The sequence below is a fragment of the Cetorhinus maximus genome, chromosome 23 (genome assembly GCF_964194155.1).
Source record: "Cetorhinus maximus chromosome 23, sCetMax3.hap1.1, whole genome shotgun sequence".
Taxonomy (NCBI): domain Eukaryota; kingdom Metazoa; phylum Chordata; class Chondrichthyes; order Lamniformes; family Cetorhinidae; genus Cetorhinus; species Cetorhinus maximus.
The window spans coordinates 23,624,644-23,642,965 of record NC_135901.1 but is presented as its reverse complement, the minus strand read 5'-3'; the positions used below and the strand labels follow the sequence as shown (position 1 = coordinate 23,642,965).

At 45.7% G+C, this 18,322-nt stretch overlaps 2 protein-coding genes across 2 annotated transcripts in view; one reads left to right on the top strand and one right to left on the bottom strand.

Moving 5' to 3' along the window:
• The window catches only part of LOC144697382 (uncharacterized), a 62,361-nt gene that overhangs the window by 39,295 nt on the left and 4,744 nt on the right, over positions 1-18,322 (bottom strand). The window contains 1 exon segment of the mRNA XM_078569360.1: positions 16,467-16,634. Coding sequence (XP_078425486.1) covers positions 16,467-16,634 — 168 coding nt within the window.
• Positions 5,816-18,322, top strand: part of LOC144697447 (uncharacterized) — a 28,250-nt gene continuing 15,743 nt past the window's right edge. The window contains exons 1-3 of the mRNA XM_078569424.1: positions 5,816-6,150; positions 6,626-6,679; positions 8,560-9,681. Of these exons, the coding sequence (XP_078425550.1) occupies positions 8,669-9,681 (1,013 nt within the window). The 5' untranslated portion in view covers positions 5,816-6,150; positions 6,626-6,679; positions 8,560-8,668. The remainder of the gene's footprint in view (positions 6,151-6,625; positions 6,680-8,559; positions 9,682-18,322) is intronic.

Below are 18,322 nucleotides of genomic sequence, written 5' to 3'. Positions count from 1 at the left end.
AGCCATGATCATGATGAATGGCGGAGCAGGCTCGAAGCGCCGAATGGCCTGCTTCTGCTCCTGCTCCTAGTTTCTATATGTCTCCTCATGTACAGTAAACATGATAATCACTGCACTGGGGAAATGAGTGGAATCCCCCCTGACAGAGGGGAACTGACCATCCATCTCTAGCTCTAATTCCGGAACAGAAAATGCTGTCAAGAATCAGCAAGTCAGGCTGAGGCTGTAATAAAAACAAAAAACTGCGGATGCTGGAAATTCAAAACAAAAACAGAAATATAAATACCTGGAAAAACTCAACAGGTCTGGCAGCATCGGCACAGAAGAGCACAGTTGACATTTCGAGTCCTCATGACCCATCAACAGAACTAAGTAAAAATACGAAAGGGGTGAAATATAAGCTGGTTTAAGGGGGTGGGTGGGTTGGGGAGGGGGGGGGGAAGGGGGAGGGGGAGGGGAGTGTTGTTGGGACAAGCAGCCGGTGAGAGGAGGAGATAACCAAAGGATGTCACAGACAAAATATCAAAGATGTGTTGAAGGTGGTGATGTTATCTAAAGGAATGTGCTAATTAAGAGTGGAGAGCAGGACAAGCAAGGTACAGATAGCTCTAGTGGGGGTGGGTGAAATAAGAGAAAAAGGGCATAAAAGGTATAGATAAACGATGGGTGGAAATACATTTAAAAATAATTGAAATAGGTGGGAAAAGAAAAATCTATATAAATTATTGGAAAAAACAAAAAGGAGGGGGAAGAAATGGAAAGGGGGTGGGGATGGAGGAGAGAGTACAAGATCTAAAATTGTTGAACTCAATATTCAGTCCGGAAGGCGGTAAAGTGCCTAGTCGGAAGATGAGGTGCTGTTCCCCCAGTTTGCGTTGAGCTTCACTGGAACATTGCAGCAAGCCAAGGACAGACATGTGGGAAAGAGAGCAGGGTGGAGTGTTGAAATCGCAAGCGACAGGGAGGTCTGGGTAATGCTTGCGGACAGACCGTATGTGTTCTGCAAAGTGGTCACCCAGTCTGCGTTTGGTCTCTCCAATGTAGAGGAAACCGCATTGGGAGCAACAAATGCAGTAGACTAAGTTGGGGGAAATGCAAGTGAAATGCTGCTTCACTTGAAAGGAGTGTTTGGGTCCTTGGACGGTGAGGAGGGAGGAAGTGATAGGGCAGGTGTTGCATCTTCTGCGTTTGCATGAGGAGGTGCCGTGGGAGGGGGTTGAGGAGTAGGGGGTGATGGAGGAGTGGACCAGGGTGTCACGGAGGGAACAATCCCTATGGAATGCCACCAGGGGGGGTGAAGGGAAGATGTGTTTGGTGGTGGCATCATGCTGGAGTTGGTGGAAATGGCGAAGGATGATCCTTTGAATGCGGAGGCTGGTGGGGTGATAAGTGAGGACAATGGGGACCCTATCATGTTTCGGGGAGGGAGGAGAAGGCGTGAGGGCGGATGCGCGGGAGATGGGCCGGACATGGTTGAGGGCCCTGTCAACTACCGTGGTTGGAAAACCTTGGTTAAGGAAGAAGGAGGACATGTCAGAGGAACTGTTTTTGAAGGTAGCATCATCAGAACAGATGCAACAGAGGCAAAGGAACTGAGAGAATGGGATGGTGTCCTTACAGGAAGCGGGGTGTGAGGAGCTGTAGTCGAGGTAGCTGTGGGAGTCGGTAGGCTTGTAATGGATATTGATGGACAGTCTATCACCAGAAATTGAGACAGAGAGGTCAAGGAAGGGAAGGGAAGTGTCAGAGATGGACCATGTGAAAATGATGGAGGGGTGGAGATTGGAAGCAAAATTAATACATTTTTCCAGGTCCCAACAAGAGCTTGAAGCAGCACCGAAGTAATCATTGATGTACCAGAGAAAGAGTTGTGGGAGGGGGCCGGAGTAGGACTGGAACAAGGAATATTCCACATACCCCATAAAGAGACAGGCATAACTGGGGCCCATGCGGGTACCCATAGCCACACCTTTTATTTGGAGGAAGTGAGAGGAGTTAAAGGAGAAATTGTTCAGTGTGAGAACAAGTTCAGCCAGATGGAGGAGAGTAGTGGTGGATGGGAATTGTTCAGGCCTCTGTTCGAGGAAGAAGCAGAGAGCCCTCAGACCATCCCAGTGGGGGATGGAGGTGTAGAAGAATTGGACGTCCATGGTGAAGTGGAGGCGGTTGGGGCCAGGGAACTGGAAATTGTTGATGTGACGTAAGGTGTCAGAGGAATCACGGAAGTAGGTGGGAAGTGACTGGACAAGGGGAGAGAGAAGGGAGTCAAGATAGCGAGAAATGAGTTCCGTGGTGCAGGAAAAGGCTGACACGATCGGTCTGCCGGGACAGTCCTGTTTGTGGATTTTGGGTAGGAAGTAGAAGCGGGCTGTCCGTGGTTGGGCGACTATCAGGTTGGAAGCTGTGGAAGGAAGATCTTCAGAGGAGATGAGGTCAGTGACAGTCCTGGAAACAATGGCTTGATGTTCAGTGGTGAGGTCATGGTCCAGGGAGAGGTAGGAGGAAGTGTCTGCGAGTTGACGCTCAGCCTCTGTGAGGTAGTGGTCTGTGCGCCAGACAACAACAGCACCACCCTTGTCAGCGGGTTTGATGACAATGTTAGGGTTGGACCTGAGAGAATGGAGTGCAGTAAGTTCAGAGAGAGACAGATTAGAATGGGTGAGAGGAGCAGCGAAATTGAGACGACTGATGTCACGCCGACAGTTCTCAATGAAAAGATCAAGAGAAGGTAAGAATCCAGAGGGAGGGGTCCAGGTAGAGGGAGAATATTGGACGCGGGTAAAAGGATCCGTTGAACGGGGAGAGGACTCCTGCCCAAAGAAGTGAGCACGGAGACAAAGGTGGCAGAAGAAGAGTTCAGCATCGTGCCGAGCCCGAAATTCATTGAGATGAGGGCGTAAGGGTATGAAACTAAGTCCTTTGCTCAGCACTGAACATTCAGCGTCGAAGAGGGGAAGGTCAGGGGGTATGGTGAATACACGGCCGGGGCTGGGATTGGAAGACGGGCTGGGGACAGAGGGACAGGCAGGGGTGGAGGGTCCTGGATGGGTCTTGGTGTCGATGAGTTGTTGGAGCTTGCGTTCCTTAGTACTTGAGTGAAAGAGAAAAAGTATCTTGTTGAGGCGTCGGATGAGACGAAGAATAAAATGAAACTGGGGGCATGCGCAGCTTTGAAAAAGGGTGCGGCGGTGCTGCTGGAGGGAGAGGTCGAGTGTGTTCATATGGCGGCGCATGGCACAGAGTGTGGACCTCAGAACGCGATGGCTGAGGCTGTAGCCGCTCTCAGCGTTTAAAACTGTCACAATGCCCAGGTGATTGACGGCAGCACCGGGCCAATAGGAAGACGGGGCGGGACTGGAGGACCGAGTGGATGGGGGTGGATAAGGGGCGGGGCCAGGCTGTGAAACATGCGCAGTGTCGATAAAAATAAAAAACTGCGGATGCTGGAAATCCAAAACAAAAACAGAAATACCTGGAAAAACTCAGCAGGTCTGGCAGCATCGGCAGAGAAGAGCAAAGTTGACGTTTCGAGTCCTCATGACCCTTCAACAGAACTAAGAAATAGGAAAGGAGTGAAATATAAGCTGGTTTAAGGGTGGGGGGGGGAGGGTTGTTGGGACAATCAAGCAGTGATAGGTGGAGATAACCAAAAGATGTCACAGACAAAAGAACAAAGAGGTGTTGAAGGTGGTGATATTATCTAAAAGAATGTGCTAATTAAGAGTGGAGAGCAGGACAAGCAAGGGAGCTCTAGTGGGGGTGGGGTGAAATGAACGATGGGTGGAATACATTTAAAAATAATGGAAATAGGTGGGAAAAGAAATATCTATATAAATTATTGGAAAAAACAAGAGGGAGGGGGAAGAAACAGAAAGAGGGTGGGCATGGAGGAGGGAGTTCAAGATCTAATGTTGTGGAACTCAATATTCAGTCCGGAAGGCTGTAAAGTGCCTAGTCGGAAGATGAGGTGCTGTTCCTCCAGTTTGCATTGAGCTTCACTGGAACATTGCAGCAAGCCAAGGACAGACATGTGGGCAAGAGAGCCAGGTGGATTGTTAAAATGGCAAGCGACAGGGAGGTCTGGGTAATGCTTGCGGACAGACCATAGGTGTTCTGCAAAGCAGTCACCCAGTCTGCGTTTGGTCTCGCCAATGTAGAGGAGAACGCATTGGGAGCAACGAATGCAGTAGACTAAGTTAGGGGAAATGCAAGTGAAATGCTGCTTCACTTGAAAGGAGTGTTTGGGCCCTTGGACAGTGAGGAGGGAGGAAGTGAAGGGGCAGGTGTTGCATATTTTGCGTTTGCATGGGGAGGTGCCGTAGGTGGGGGTTGAGGAGTAGGGGGTGATGGAGAAGTGGACCAGGGTGTCACAGAGGGAACGATCCCTATGGAATGCCGCCAGGGGGGGTGAAGGGAAGATGTGTTTGGTGGTGGCATCATGCTGGAGTTGGCGGAAATGGTGGAAGATGATCCTTTGAATGCGGAGGCTGGTGGGGTGATAAGTGAGGACAAGGGGGACCCTATCATATGTCTGGGAGGGAGGAGAAGGCTTGAGGGCTGTCCTTGGCTTGCTGCATTGTTCCAGTGAAGCTCAACACAAACTGGAGGAACAGCCCCTCATCTTCCGACTGAGCGCTTTACAGCCTTCCGGACTGAATATTGAGTTCAACAACTTTAGATCTTGAACTCCCTCCTCCATCCCCACCCCCTTTCCGCTTCTTCCCCCTCCTTTTTGTTTTTTCCAATAATTTATATAGATTTTTCTTTTCCCATCTATTTCCATTATTTTTAAATGTATTCTACCCATCGTTCATTTCACCCCACCCCTACTAGAGCTAAACAAAAACAGAATTACCTGGAAAAACTCAGCAGGTCTGGCAGCATCGGTGGAGAAGAAAACAGTTGACGTTTCAAGTCCTCATGACCCTTCGGCAGAACCTTCTAGAGCTACCTTGCTTGTCCTGCTCTCCACTCTTAATTAGCACATTCTTTTAGATAATATCACCACCTTCAACACCTCTTTGTTCTTTTGTCTGTGACATCTTTTGGTTATCTCCACCTATCACTGCTTGATTGTCCCAACAACCCTCCCCCACCCCTCCCCCTTAAACCCGCTTATATTTCACCCCTTTCCTATTTCTACTTAGTTCTGTTGAAGGGTCATGAGGATTCGAAATGGCAGCTTTGCTCTTCTCCGCCGATGCTGCTAGACCTGCTGAGTTTTTCCAGGTATGCGCAGTGTCGATATTGGCGACGAACGGATGCTTCTTTATCAGATCTGCAATTGGTAAAAGATGCCGAATGAAGGGAGCGATAGATCGGTAGGTGGGCGGGAAGGTTTTGTAAACATGATGTGTAAGCGCAAAGCCCGAAAAATAACTTCCTGGTCCCCCCTTTTGCACCGAATGGGGCCGCAGCTTGGAGCGATGGGCCCAGGTTAACCACCGCCATCTTTGTAGGGAGCGATGTGAAGCAGGGCGCACGTGTGGCCGCCATCTTTGTAAGGGGCAACTTTTGTAATAACTGGGTGGGACTTGTTACCGATTTAGAATGGGGACAAGTTGTCCATTAGCTGCATTAACCTTTGACCTCGGTAATTTGACCCTCCATTACCCTGGTTTGTACAGACCCAGATGCCTTATTGATGAGGCAGAGCAGCAGCAGAGAAGGCAGGAAAGAGAAGCAAATCTTGCTCTCCAGATCCCACGACCTCATAGGACGACCTGCCCCATGTGCCCAAATATCTGCAGGTCTGTTCAGTCACTTGAAGACCCACGACAGATACCCACGACCCTGAATAGACGTCATCTGCGAATCGAGAGACTGCCGACGACAACGATGATGGGGGAAATGTGCAGCAGGGTGAATGGGCAAGGAAGCAGGAGCAGAGAGTGTTGTGAATTTCTATCCTGGACTGACAGGGATGGATTTTGGAAACTCCTTTTACAGGGGGTTAGAAGGGGAGGATTTACACACAGCAAACTCAATCAAGCGAAATGTTTGTCTCTTTGGAAATTTTACTCTTGGACTGACAGTGATAGCTTTTGTAAACTTCTTTTTTAGCAGACAGGAAACTCAAACCAAATCTCACTTCAAAACCTGACAGAATCACTTGATTCATCAGGACCTGGATATTATCAGCCTATGAGTGTAAGCATTGAGTTCCAGGTCATTACCACACACTGTGTAAAACGTTTTCCTCACATCCCTCCTGTAGATCTTGCTCAAAATCTTAAATCTGTGTCCTGTAATCCTTTTACAATCAGCTGATGGGAACAGCTTTTCTTTACCGACCTGATCTAAATCGATCATAAACTTGTGCACCCCTATCAAATCTCCCCCCAATCTCCGATGCTCCAAGGAGAACAATCCCTGTTTCTCCAACCTAACCTGCCAATTAATATAGCTCACCCCTGGAAACATTCTGGTAAATCTACTCTGCACCCTCTCAAGGACCCTCACATCCTTCATAATGTGTGGTGATCACTGGCACAGACCCAGATGTTCTGTGTTCATGTCTGTGATGTCAACACGCAGTGACGCTCAGTGACATCACTCCGTTCCCTGGGTATTTCCTCAACTAGGAGATTTTTCTTTGACTCCAGTGTTTCTGATATCTTTCCAGCTGCAGGCTCCAGCAGGAGATTTCAATATTGAAAACAGTGGAGTTGTTTCAGAGGTGAGTATTTTTGAATATTCATCTAAAATTTAGTACTTTTAGTGCTGTGCTTTGGTTCCATAGCTCTGGGACTGGTGTGGCTCCTTTACTGTGGATCTGAATCCATGTCCATCCATTGCTCTGTTTCACCTTTGCCCTCCCTGATCACCTGTCTGCTATTGTTCAACTTCTCCTGCCTCTAATAATTGGTGTATTTTAGTTATGTTTACTATTTTACAGTTGCTTCTGCCAACTGTGTCTATATGAGGTTTCCACTGTTGCCCATCCCCCGACTATGTGCTGCTGGTTTACCAGCTTTATCTTCCCACAATATCTTTCATTGTCAGGAATTCTTTTTTCCTGAACTATAGTCCATTTCTCTTCCACATCTGAGCTTATATTGATCACCAAATTCTGCACCATCTTTATTACCCATAATTCATTACGGACACCCTGAAATGTTAACTCTGTTTCTCTCTCCACAGATACTACCTGACTTGCTCGGTATTTCCAGCATTTGCTATTTTTATTTCGGACCTCCAGCAGCTGCAGTATTTTGCTATTATTTTATTGCAGGCATTGCTCACAGAACCGAGCCTAGAAACACAGATGGACCAATTAAAAGCCGATTTGTTGTAGGGTAGGCATTGGTTGTAGGAATAATTCCTGGCCTCTAATTTAGGAACTTTTCCATAGAGTCGAATAATCACTGAAGGATTACAATACAGGCCGAGGCTATTCAGCCCGTCCTGCCTGTGCTCGCTCTCTGCAAGAGAAAATCAGCTAGTGCCACTCCCCTGTGCTTTCACTAACAAGACCAGCAGCAGATATTACCCATCCCCAGTTACCTGTGAAGGAGATGATGTTTGACCTTCTTGAACCACTGCAGTCCGTGTGGTAAAGATGCTCCCACAATGCTGTTAGATAAGCAGTTACAGGATACAGTGGTATATGTCCAAAATCAACAATAACAATTTGTATTTGTATAGTGCCTTTCATGTATTCGACCTTTTCAGGCTGCCTCACAGGAGTTTTATGAATCAGGAGCCTTTGTAGATCAGTGAGTACAGGGCTGATGGCTGGACAAGACTTGGTCTGAGTAAACACACAGACAGCAGAGTTTTGGATGACCTCAAGATTACAGGGAGATTGAATGTGGGAGGCCGGCCGGCAGTGTGATGGGATAGTTAAGTTTAGAGGTAACAAAGGAATGGATGAAAGTTTAAGCAGCAGATGAGCCGGGACTAGGGCAGAGTCAGAGGTGAAAACATTCAGTAATGATGCTGATCTGCGGCTGGAAGCTCAGTTTGGGGTGAGATATTTCACCATGGTTGTGAACAGTCTGATTCAGTCTCAGACAGTTGCCAGGAGTGGGTTGGAGTTGGTGGTCAGGGAGTGGAGTTTGTAGCGGGGACTGAAGACAATGGCTTTCGTCTTTTCAATATTTAAATGGGGGAAATTTCTGTTCATCCGGTACTGGATGTCAGAGAAGTCAGGACAATATGTGACTTGGGGAGAACTTGGAGATGATGGTCTTCACATATGCCTGCTGTCCTTGTCCTTCTAAGTGATGGAGGTTGAGGATTTGGGAGGTTCTGTGAAAGTTCTGGTTGAGTTGTAGATATGTAAAATCTCCCTTCTTCACCCCTTGCCTCTCCCACCCTACTGCTTCTCTCTCTTGCTTTCTTCTCCCATCTAGTCTTGTGTAGGCCCAGACCGGGTGGCAGGTTCCCTTTCCTGAAGGATATTAGTCGTCCAGCTGGGTTTTTACGACAATCCAGCAGCTTTCATGGTCACTTCTTCCTCATGCCAGCCCCACAAATTACCATATTTACATCTGCCTTTGTGTTTTTGTGGGTTCTCTCTCACTCCTTTTTTTCTGTTTTAAATCAATTTCACAGGGTATTAAAAGGAGAGGATTTGCAGTCGGGAAACTAAAATCAAACATCACATCAAAATCTGACAGAGTTGCCTAATTTATCATAATCTGAATACCATCAGATTTTGAACATGGAAGGAAAAAGCACCGTTCACAGTGAGGAGAAACTGTACACGTGCTCTGTGTGTGGACGAGGTTTCAGCCAATCATCTGACTTGTCGGAGCATAAATGCAGTCACAACAGGGAGAAACCATGGAAATGTGGGGACTGTGGGAAGGGATTTAATTACCCGCCTGAGCTGGAAAATCATCAGCGAGTTCACACTGGGGAGAGGCCGTTCACCTGCTCTGAGTGTGGGAAGGGATTCACTTGTTCATCCACCCTGCTGCAACATCGAAAAGTTCACACTGACGAGAGGCCTTTCAAATGTCCAGACTGCGGGAAGTGCTATAAAAGTCCCCGGGAACTGACTGGCCATCAACGTGTTCACTCTGACGAGAGGCCGTTCAGGTGCTCTCACTGTGGAACTGGGTTCAAGACATTATCTGTCCTCACTGTACACCAGCGAATTCACACTGGGGAGCGGCCGTTCATCTGCTCAAAGTGTGGGAAGGGATTTGCTCACTCATCTCACCTGCTGACACACCAGCGAATTCACACTGGGGAGAGACCTTTTAAGTGCCCAGACTGCGAAAAGGGCTTTAAAAGTTCCTGGGAACTGATATTTCATCAACGTCTTCACACTGGCGAGAGGCCGTTCAGGTGCTCTCACTGCGGGGCTGGGTTTAGGCGATCGCCTGATCTGATTGTACACCAGCGAGTTCACACTGCAGAGAGGCCATTCACCTGCTCCGAGTGTGGAAAGGGATTCACTCGGTCATCCACTCTGCTGGAACACCAGCGAGTTCACACTGGGGAGAGGCCATTCACCTGCTCTGACTGCGGGAAGGGATTCACTCGGTCATCCCACCTGCTGACACACCAGCGCACTCACATTGGGGAGAGGCCATTCACCTGTGCTGAATGTGGGAAGGTGTTCAGTCAGTCATCCCACCTGCTGACACATCAGCGAATTCACACTGGGGAGAAGCCATTCACCTGTTCTGAGTGCGGGAAGGGTTTCACTCAGTTATCCAACCTGCTGCTACACCAGCGAGTTCACAAATAACGGTAATGATTGTATTTTCCTGTTAATTATATTTGGGGTGAACCGTTGTTCATTGGGGTCTGTTTCTGCTGATGTTAATAAACTTCAGCCCAGTTATTGTAGTTAATACTGTGGCTAAAAGTCAAATAAAACAGCTTTGTGCTAAACAGAGTGTGTTGAATCTTTTTAATATCTCTAACATGTTAGTTCCTTTTGAAGGCTCTTTCTTTCCCCTGTCTCATCCATCCAGAGCTCCAACAACAAGTGCAAGGAGCTCATGGAGTTTCTTTGTCACTAAGATTGCGATAAATCAATCAGCTGCCTCTGCTGCTTCCCTCTCTTCCACTAGCCCACTGAGACAAACTGCCTCTAAAGTTCCCCCTTGTCTAAGCCCTGAATTCACATCTTTCTCCAGTTTCTCTCCTATCCTCTAACTCCATCAGAGCTCATCTTATCCATGAAACACACCTTCTGCTCCCTTGACCATATTCTCACTAAACTGCTGACCATCCATCTTCCCCATGTTAGCTGATATTGTTAATGGTTCTCTCTCTCTTTTGATACTGTCCCTCTTGCCATTAAATGCACCGTCATTATCCACCCTAAAACAAAACAACCCTTCGCCCCATCACTTTTGCAAACTACTGCCCCACCTCCAACCTCCCTTTCCTCACCAAAGCCCTTGTACTTGGTGTCCCCCAAGGATCTGACCTTGGTCCCTTCTATTTCTCATTTACATGTTGCCACCAGATGACATCATCCAAAAGCACCATGTTAGTTTTTACATGTACACTGACAACGCCCAGATCTACCTCACCACCATCCTTCTCCATTCCTCCACTGTTACTAAATTATCAAACTGCTTATCCGACATCCAGCACTGGATGAGCAGAAATTTCTTCCAATTAAAAATTGGGAAGACCAAAGCCATTGTCTTTGGTCGCCTCTCCAAATTCCGTTCCCTAACTACCAAATCCATCTCTCTCCCTGGGAACTATCTGAGGCTGAACGACACTCTTCACAATCTTGGTGTCAGATTTAACCCCAAAATGAGTTTCTGACCACATATCCAGACCATCACTGATACCAGATATTTCAATCTCCATAATATCGCCTGTCTCCACATTCCTGACAAGCCTCTCACACTCACCCTGTCCGTACACAGAAACATGATCTCATCTAAAACTCTGCTGCCCCTGTGCTTTCTCACACCAAGTCCTGTTCACTCATCACCCACTGTGCTCACTGATCTACATTGGCTCCAGGTCAAGCAATGCCTCGATTTTAAAATTCACATTCTTGTTTTCACATCCCTCTATTGCCCTCTCCTTCCCTATCTCTAATCTCCAGTTTCACAACTGTTTGAGATATCTGCGCTCCTCTCATTCTGGCCTCTTTAGAGCATCCCTGAATTTAAATTACCCCAGCATTGGTGGCGAGGCCTAGGCATGAAGCTCTGAAATTCCCTCCCTAAACGTCTCCACCATTCTCCTGATTAAAGATGCTTGTTACAAACTGCCTCTCAAATCTAGCTTTTGGCCATCTACCTTAATATTGCCCTTAGTGACTCGGTCTCTAATTTTGCTTTATGAAACTCCTCTGAAGCACCTTGTGAAGTTTTATTACAATAAACATGTTCTATAAATGCAAATTGTTACTGTTTCACAACAGTCAGTTTGCAAAGTAAGATTCCATAAACAGCAATCAGATGAATAACCAAGAAGTCCAGATTTTTTTTGGTGGTGTTAGTTAAAACACAAATGTTGGCCCCACGGCACCTGGAGAACTCCCCTGTGGACAGTATGTGGAGCTGTTGAGGTCTCCTGAGCTGAGAGTCGAACTGATTGAGCTGTCGGTCCTGCAGTGTACCTTGAAGAACCGCTGTCTGGGATCTTTTCTCTTAATTGACTGACTCCCAGCTGAAGCTGTTTATGCAGTAAAGTAGTTAATTTTGAATATCAATCCCAATTTAATCTTTGGAGCAAAATCCACAACTTTTAATCAGCTGTAAAAAAGAAAGGTCTCATGTTCATTTAGCACCTTTCACACCCTCAGAACATCCCAAAGTGATTCACAGTCAATATTGCATTTTGGAAGGAAGAATGAGGAGAAGCAGTATAAACTAAATGGTACAATTTTAAACAGAATGCAGGAACAGAGTGACCTGGGAGTGTAAGTGAACAAATCCTCGAATACGACAGGACAAGTTGATCAAGCTGTTTGAAAAAAGTTAATGGGGACCTTGGATTTATTAATAGAGGCATGGAGTACAAAAGCAAGTCAGTTATCCTGAATCTTTATAAATCTGGGGTTAATCCTAAACTGAAATATTGTGTTCAGTTCTGAGCACCACACTTTAGGAAAGATGTCAAGGCCTTGGAGAGGGTGCAGGGAAAATTTACCAGAATATATCAGGGATGAGGGTTTTTAGTTAAGTGGAGAAACTGGAGAAGCTGCAGTTGTTCTCTTTACAGCAGAGAAGGTTAAGGAATGATTTAATACAGTTGTGGGCATTTTTGATGAGCTTTCACCTATATAGGGAAAAATTGTTTCCATTGACAGCATAGTTGGTAACCACAGAACACAGATTTAAAACAACTGGTAAAAATCCAGGGTGAAGATGAGGAGAGTTTATTTTACTCAGTGAGTTACGATGATCTGGAACACCTTGTCTGAATGACAGGTGGAAGAAGATTCTGTTGTAACTCAAAACTGATTTGGACTTTGATTTAATAAGGAAAGATTTGGAGGGCTCTCGGAAAAGAGCACGAGAGTGGGACGGATTGGTCACATTTTCAGAGACAGCACAGACACAATGGGCTGAATGGCCACCATCTGTGCTCTGTGATTCTATCATATTATGTTTACTATGAATCACGATATTATTATAAATCACAGGATCTTCTAATAGGACAGCAGAGAAGGAAGCATCCGTCCAGCAACCTCACACCTGACAGCTCACAATGCCCGAGTGATTGACGGCAGCTCTGACCAATAGGAAGAGGGGGTGGGACTGGAGAACCGAGTGACAGGCCCTGGTCCTCCAACCAATTCGTGTGAACGAGGGGTGGAGCTGAGCCCAGGTCTCCCTCATTGGCTGAAATTCTGTATAATTTTGGAAGCTGATTTTTCTCAAACTCCAGGAGAAAACTGGACCTTTCTGTTTGTGGCTTTAAACAGATGAAACCCTGTGGGTGTGGAGCAAACATTTCAACATTTGTTCATGCAATGGATTCATTCAGGACTGACAGCAGGGATTATTTCAGGGAATAACGCAGTGTAGTGAGAAAGGAAATTCAGTGGCAGGATTGGGGAGCTGGGACTTGTAACTGAAGGTTTAAGAATCGAAATGATCTGGAGTAAGAAAGGAGAAAATGATAAGAAACTGAATAATCAGTAACAGGACGTCAATTGGTCTCTTATCAAAGAGAAATCGACAATTTAGCACAACTCATCAATGAACTCCAATTGTCAGAACGAACATGGTTCATTCTTGAATGTGATTTCTCTCTTTATCCTTTATGGAATGTGGGCATTGTTGACAAGGCCAGCATTTGTTGCCCATCCCTAATTGCCCTTGAGAAGGTGCTGGTGAGCCACCTTCTTGAATACAATTGAGTGGCTTGTTCAGCCAATTCAAAGGGCAGTTAAGAGTCAGCCACATTGCAGTGGATCTGGCATCACATGTATGCCAGGCAGGGTAAGGATGGCAGATTTCCTTCCCTGAAGGACATTAGTGAACCAGAGGGGTTTTTACAACAATTGATGACAGTTGTCTTGGTCACTATTACTGAGACTAGCTTTACATTGCAGATTTGTTAGTTCAGGACTGAGGAAGAAGAGTCACACAGACTCGAAACATTAACTCTGTTTCCCTGTCCATAGATGCTCCCAGACATGCTGAGTTTTTCTCGCATTTTCTGTAGATGAGGCTGAACACACAAGCGAATCCTTTCCCACCTATGGAGCAGATGAACAGCATCCCCCTGGTGTCAACTCGCTGGTCTATCCAGAGACTGGATAATTGAGTGTATGTCTTCCCACACACACAGCACGTTTTACTGCTTCTCCCTAGGGTGAACTCGTTGGTGTTTCTGGAGTCTGGATGAGTTGATGAATCCTTTCCCACACAGGAAGTTGATAAATGGCCTCTCCCCCGTGTGGCAGTATTGATATGTTTCAAGCAGGAACGGACAACTGAGTCGCTTCCTGCCAGCCCCACATTTCCATGGTTTCTCTGTGGAGCAGGTGTCCTTGTGTCTCTCCAGGTTGGATGATCAGTTGAAGCCTTACATAGGGTTACATAGGATAAACAGCATAGAAACAGCCCAACCAGTCCATGTTGGTGTTCATGTTCCACTCGAGCTTCCTCCCATCTTTGGAGATCTAAAGCTACCATCATAACCCGGTATTCTCTTCTCTGTTAAATGCTTGTCTAGCTTCCCCTTAAACACATCCAAGTTATTCACTTCACTCACTCCCTATGTGGTACTGAGTTCCACATTCTCACCACTCTCTCAGTAAAGAAGTTTCTTCTGAATTCCCTATTTGATTTCTTGGTGACTATCTTATATTGATGATCTCTGGTTTTGCTCTTCCCCACAAAAGGGAACATTCTCTCTGTATCCTCTCTATCAAAATGTTTCATCATTTTAAAGACCTCGATTAGGTCACCCCTCAAGCCTTCTTTTCCAAGCGATAAGAAATCCAGCTTGTTCATCCTTTCCTGATATGTAAATCCACACATTTCTGGCATCATCCTTGTAAATCCTCTCTGCTCCCTCTCCAGTGTCTCTATATCCATTTTATAATTTGGGATACCAGAGATATGGAAAGCTCAGTTTTCTGAGAAGTAGTTCCAGGGAAAACAGAGACCAGTGAATCCTGCTCACTGCTCACCTTCTCAGCCCACGGTCTTCCTCTGCAACAATTACAGTGGGTACTGTCTTGCCAGAGTGAGGCTCCTGAACTACACCAAGTGATGTTTAAAACAGAATTGAACACTTAAGATGCAAACCAAATGAGACAGAAGGCTATTAAAGAAGTATGCCGAACGGGACTAATCAAGGTCCAATAAAGATTTAGCATAACCCTACGTTTTAATTTTATCCCTTTAGAAATAAAGCATAGTTCTTGGTTGTATTTTTTTTAATGTCCTTGCTAACCTGGGACACAATTTTTAGTTCAATTTTTAGAGATCCCTTTGTTCCTCTACCTAACCTAGACTCACACCTTCCATAGAATAACTGACTTCCTTACACTTCCTATCAAAATTTACTACCTCACATTTCTCTGTGTTGAATTTCATTTGCCAATTGTTTGTCCATTCTGTAAGTTTGTTAATATCCTCCGGTAATCTGTTGCAGTCCTCAATACTAACGCCACGCCCGCCCCCCAATTTGGTATCATCTGCAAATTTAGAGATTGTGTATTAGATTTCAAAATCCAAATGGTTAATGTAAATTGTGAACAGCCGTGGTCCTAGCATTGATCCTTGTGGAACATCACTTCCTACCTTCTGTCACTCTGAATAACTCCCCTTTACTCTCTGCTTTCTGTCTTGAAGCGAGCAAGCAATCCATTCTGTCACTTGTCCCCTGATCCACATTCTCTGACCTTATTCATTAGTCTACTATGAGGCATCTTATCGAAGGCCTTTAGAAAATCCAGATGAATTATACCTAATACATCACCATTGTCCACTCTGTTCCATCCTAAAAACATTCAGTAAGGTTGGTCAGACGAGATTTTCCCTTTTGAAATCCATGCTGACTGTTCAGTGTTGTATTTCTCATTTCTAGATGTTCTTCTATTCCCACCTTTAGTAGAGATTCTATTATTTTTCCTGCCACTGACGTTAAGCTGAATGGTCTATAATTCCCTGCACATGTCATGTCCCCCTTCTTAAATACAGGAATTACATTGACTATCCACCAGTCCTCTGGTGCTAAAGCTTTTGAATAAATTATTAAGCATGAGCAGTACTGCCACTGCTATTTCTTCCCTACACTCCTTTATGTGAAATCAATCAATCCGGACCACTTTATCCTCTTTGAGTTTATTTGGTTTATCCAAAACATCCTTTCTTGACTTTCAATGCACTTATCGCATTACTCATCTCAATAATTCAATGCGCTGTTGACCTGTTCTCTCTCCCTGGGAAACAATGAGGCAAAATAATTATCTAATATTTCTGACATCTCTCTATCATTCCCTGCGGTATTATCCTGTCTAATCCCTTAATTGTCCAATTCCCATTACAGCCATCATTCTTTTATAGATATTGTAAAATATTTTACTATTTTGTTCATATTCCATGATAATTTAATTTCATAATGGAGATGTCACTGTGAAGAATGTCCAAGTCAGCAGGGATTAATCAGCGGTTTCTAATCGAAGATGTTAATCAGGCACTGAATTGTAGATTTTGCAATGATAAATTTAGATTGAAGTAAAAGTTTAGAGTTTTATTGTAAATGAGTTCCCGTTGAGAGTTCTTGAATTATGGAGAAGGTCACAGATGACCTTAAAAAGGGACACTGCAGCCTCTAAAATCAGCAACAGATCCAAAATATTAAACTCCAGCCAGTTTAAATTAATAGGAACAAACTAAACATTGTTAGACTATCAGTCCTGGATGTAATTAATGGCATCATTGAGAAATACTACCCCCGCCTTGACAATGACTTCCACACCAACAAAAGCGTCTGCGAGGAGATTGACATCATCCCCAGCAAGAAACTTCGCAACAGCAACAGCAGAATCCAATCCCTGTAATCACTTATGAACTCGCTGGTGTGTGAGCAGGTATTGTGACTGAGTGAATCTCTTCTCACACACGGAGCAGGTGAACGGCCTCTCCCCAGTGTGAACTCGCTGGTGCGTGAGCAGGTGAGAGGACCGAGTGAATCCCTTCCCACACACGGAGCAGGTGTACGGTCTCTCCCTGCTGTGAATTTGCTGGTGTGTCAGCAGGTTACGTGAGTGAGTGAACCCATTCCCACATACAGAGCATATGAACAGCTTTGCCCCAGTGTGACTTCGCTGATGTCTCAGCATGTTGTTTAACTGAGCAAATCCCTTCCCACACTCAAAGCAGTTGAATGGCCTCTCCGCAGTGTGAACTCTTTAGTGTTTCAGCAACTGGGATGAATTAGTGAATCCCTTCTCACACACTGAGTAGGTGAATGGTCTCTCACAGGTGTGAACTCGCTGGTGTATCAGCAGAGTTGTTGACTGAGTTCCCTTCCCACACATGGAGCAGGTGAATGGTCTCTCCCCAGTGTTGATTCGCTGATGTGCAGTGAGGTTGGATGAACACCTGAACCTCTTCCCACAGTCAGTGCAGCTGAATGATCTCTCCTCAGTCTGAGCTCGCTGGTGTGACTGGAGACAGAAAGACTGAGAAAATCCCTTCCCACACACGGAACAGATGAACGGCCTTTCCCCAGTGTGACTGCATTGATGTTTTCCAGCTTGATGGGTAATTGAATCCCTTCCCACATTTCCATGGTTTCTCCATAGTGTTGGAGTCCTTCTGTCTCTCCAGGTTGGATGATCAGTTGAAGTCTTGTCCACACACAAAACACATGTACGGTTTCTTCCTTCACGTGAATGATGTGATGTTTTTCAGGCTGTGTAACTGGTTAAAGCTCTTTCCACAGTCAGCGCACTGGAACACTGTCACTCGGGTGTGTGTGTCTCGGTGCTTTTCCAGTCACACTGATGTTTGAAATGTTTTCCCACAGACAGAACAGACAAACATTTCTCCTTCCACATTCAAAGGCCGATGACACTCAGGTCCTTATGAATCGAGTGACTCTGTCAGATCTTGATGTGATGTTTGGTTTGAGTTTTCCATCTGCAAATCCTCAATATCTGGTACCCTGTTAAAAGGAGTTTACAAAAGTCCCTATTGTCGGTATAGGATAGAAATTCCAAATGGATAATTCTAGTTTCCATCAAACACTCTCCCTCCTCAATCATTTTGTCTCCTGGTCACTGGGATGCTGAAGCTCCAGCCATTCTCCGTTCCCCCACCAAGATGGCCCGAACACTGAACAGGCCAACCTTCATTAGGTCATATGAAATAGGAACAGGACAAGGCTGTTCTGCCCCTCAAGCCTGCTCCACCATTCAATAAGCTCATGGCTGATCTAATTCTGTAAATACAGGGCCAGTGGGCTCCATGAAAGCAGCCACTCTCTCCATGACAGATAGTCTCTGGTCCCTCCTCAAGCCCTATGACACTTCAAGTCCCTGCGCTCCTCCAATTCTGAACCCTTCCTCCCCCCCCACCCACCAGCCATCCGCATATATCACTCCACCATTGGCGGCCGTGCTTTCAGCTGCTAAGGTCCTGAGCTCTGGAATTCTCTCTAAACCTCTCCCACCTCCCTTAAGATACTTCTTAAAATCTACTTCTTTGACCAAGCTTTTCATCATCTGTGAAGCACCTTGGGATGTCTTACTGTGTTGAAGGCTCTATATTATTTTTTTCCTTATTCTTTCATGGGATGTGGGCGTCACTAGCAAGGTCACTATTTGTTGCCCATCCCTAATTGCCCTTGAACTGAGAGGCTCACGAGGCTACTTCAGAGGACAGTTAAGAGTCAACCACATTGCTGTGGATCTGGA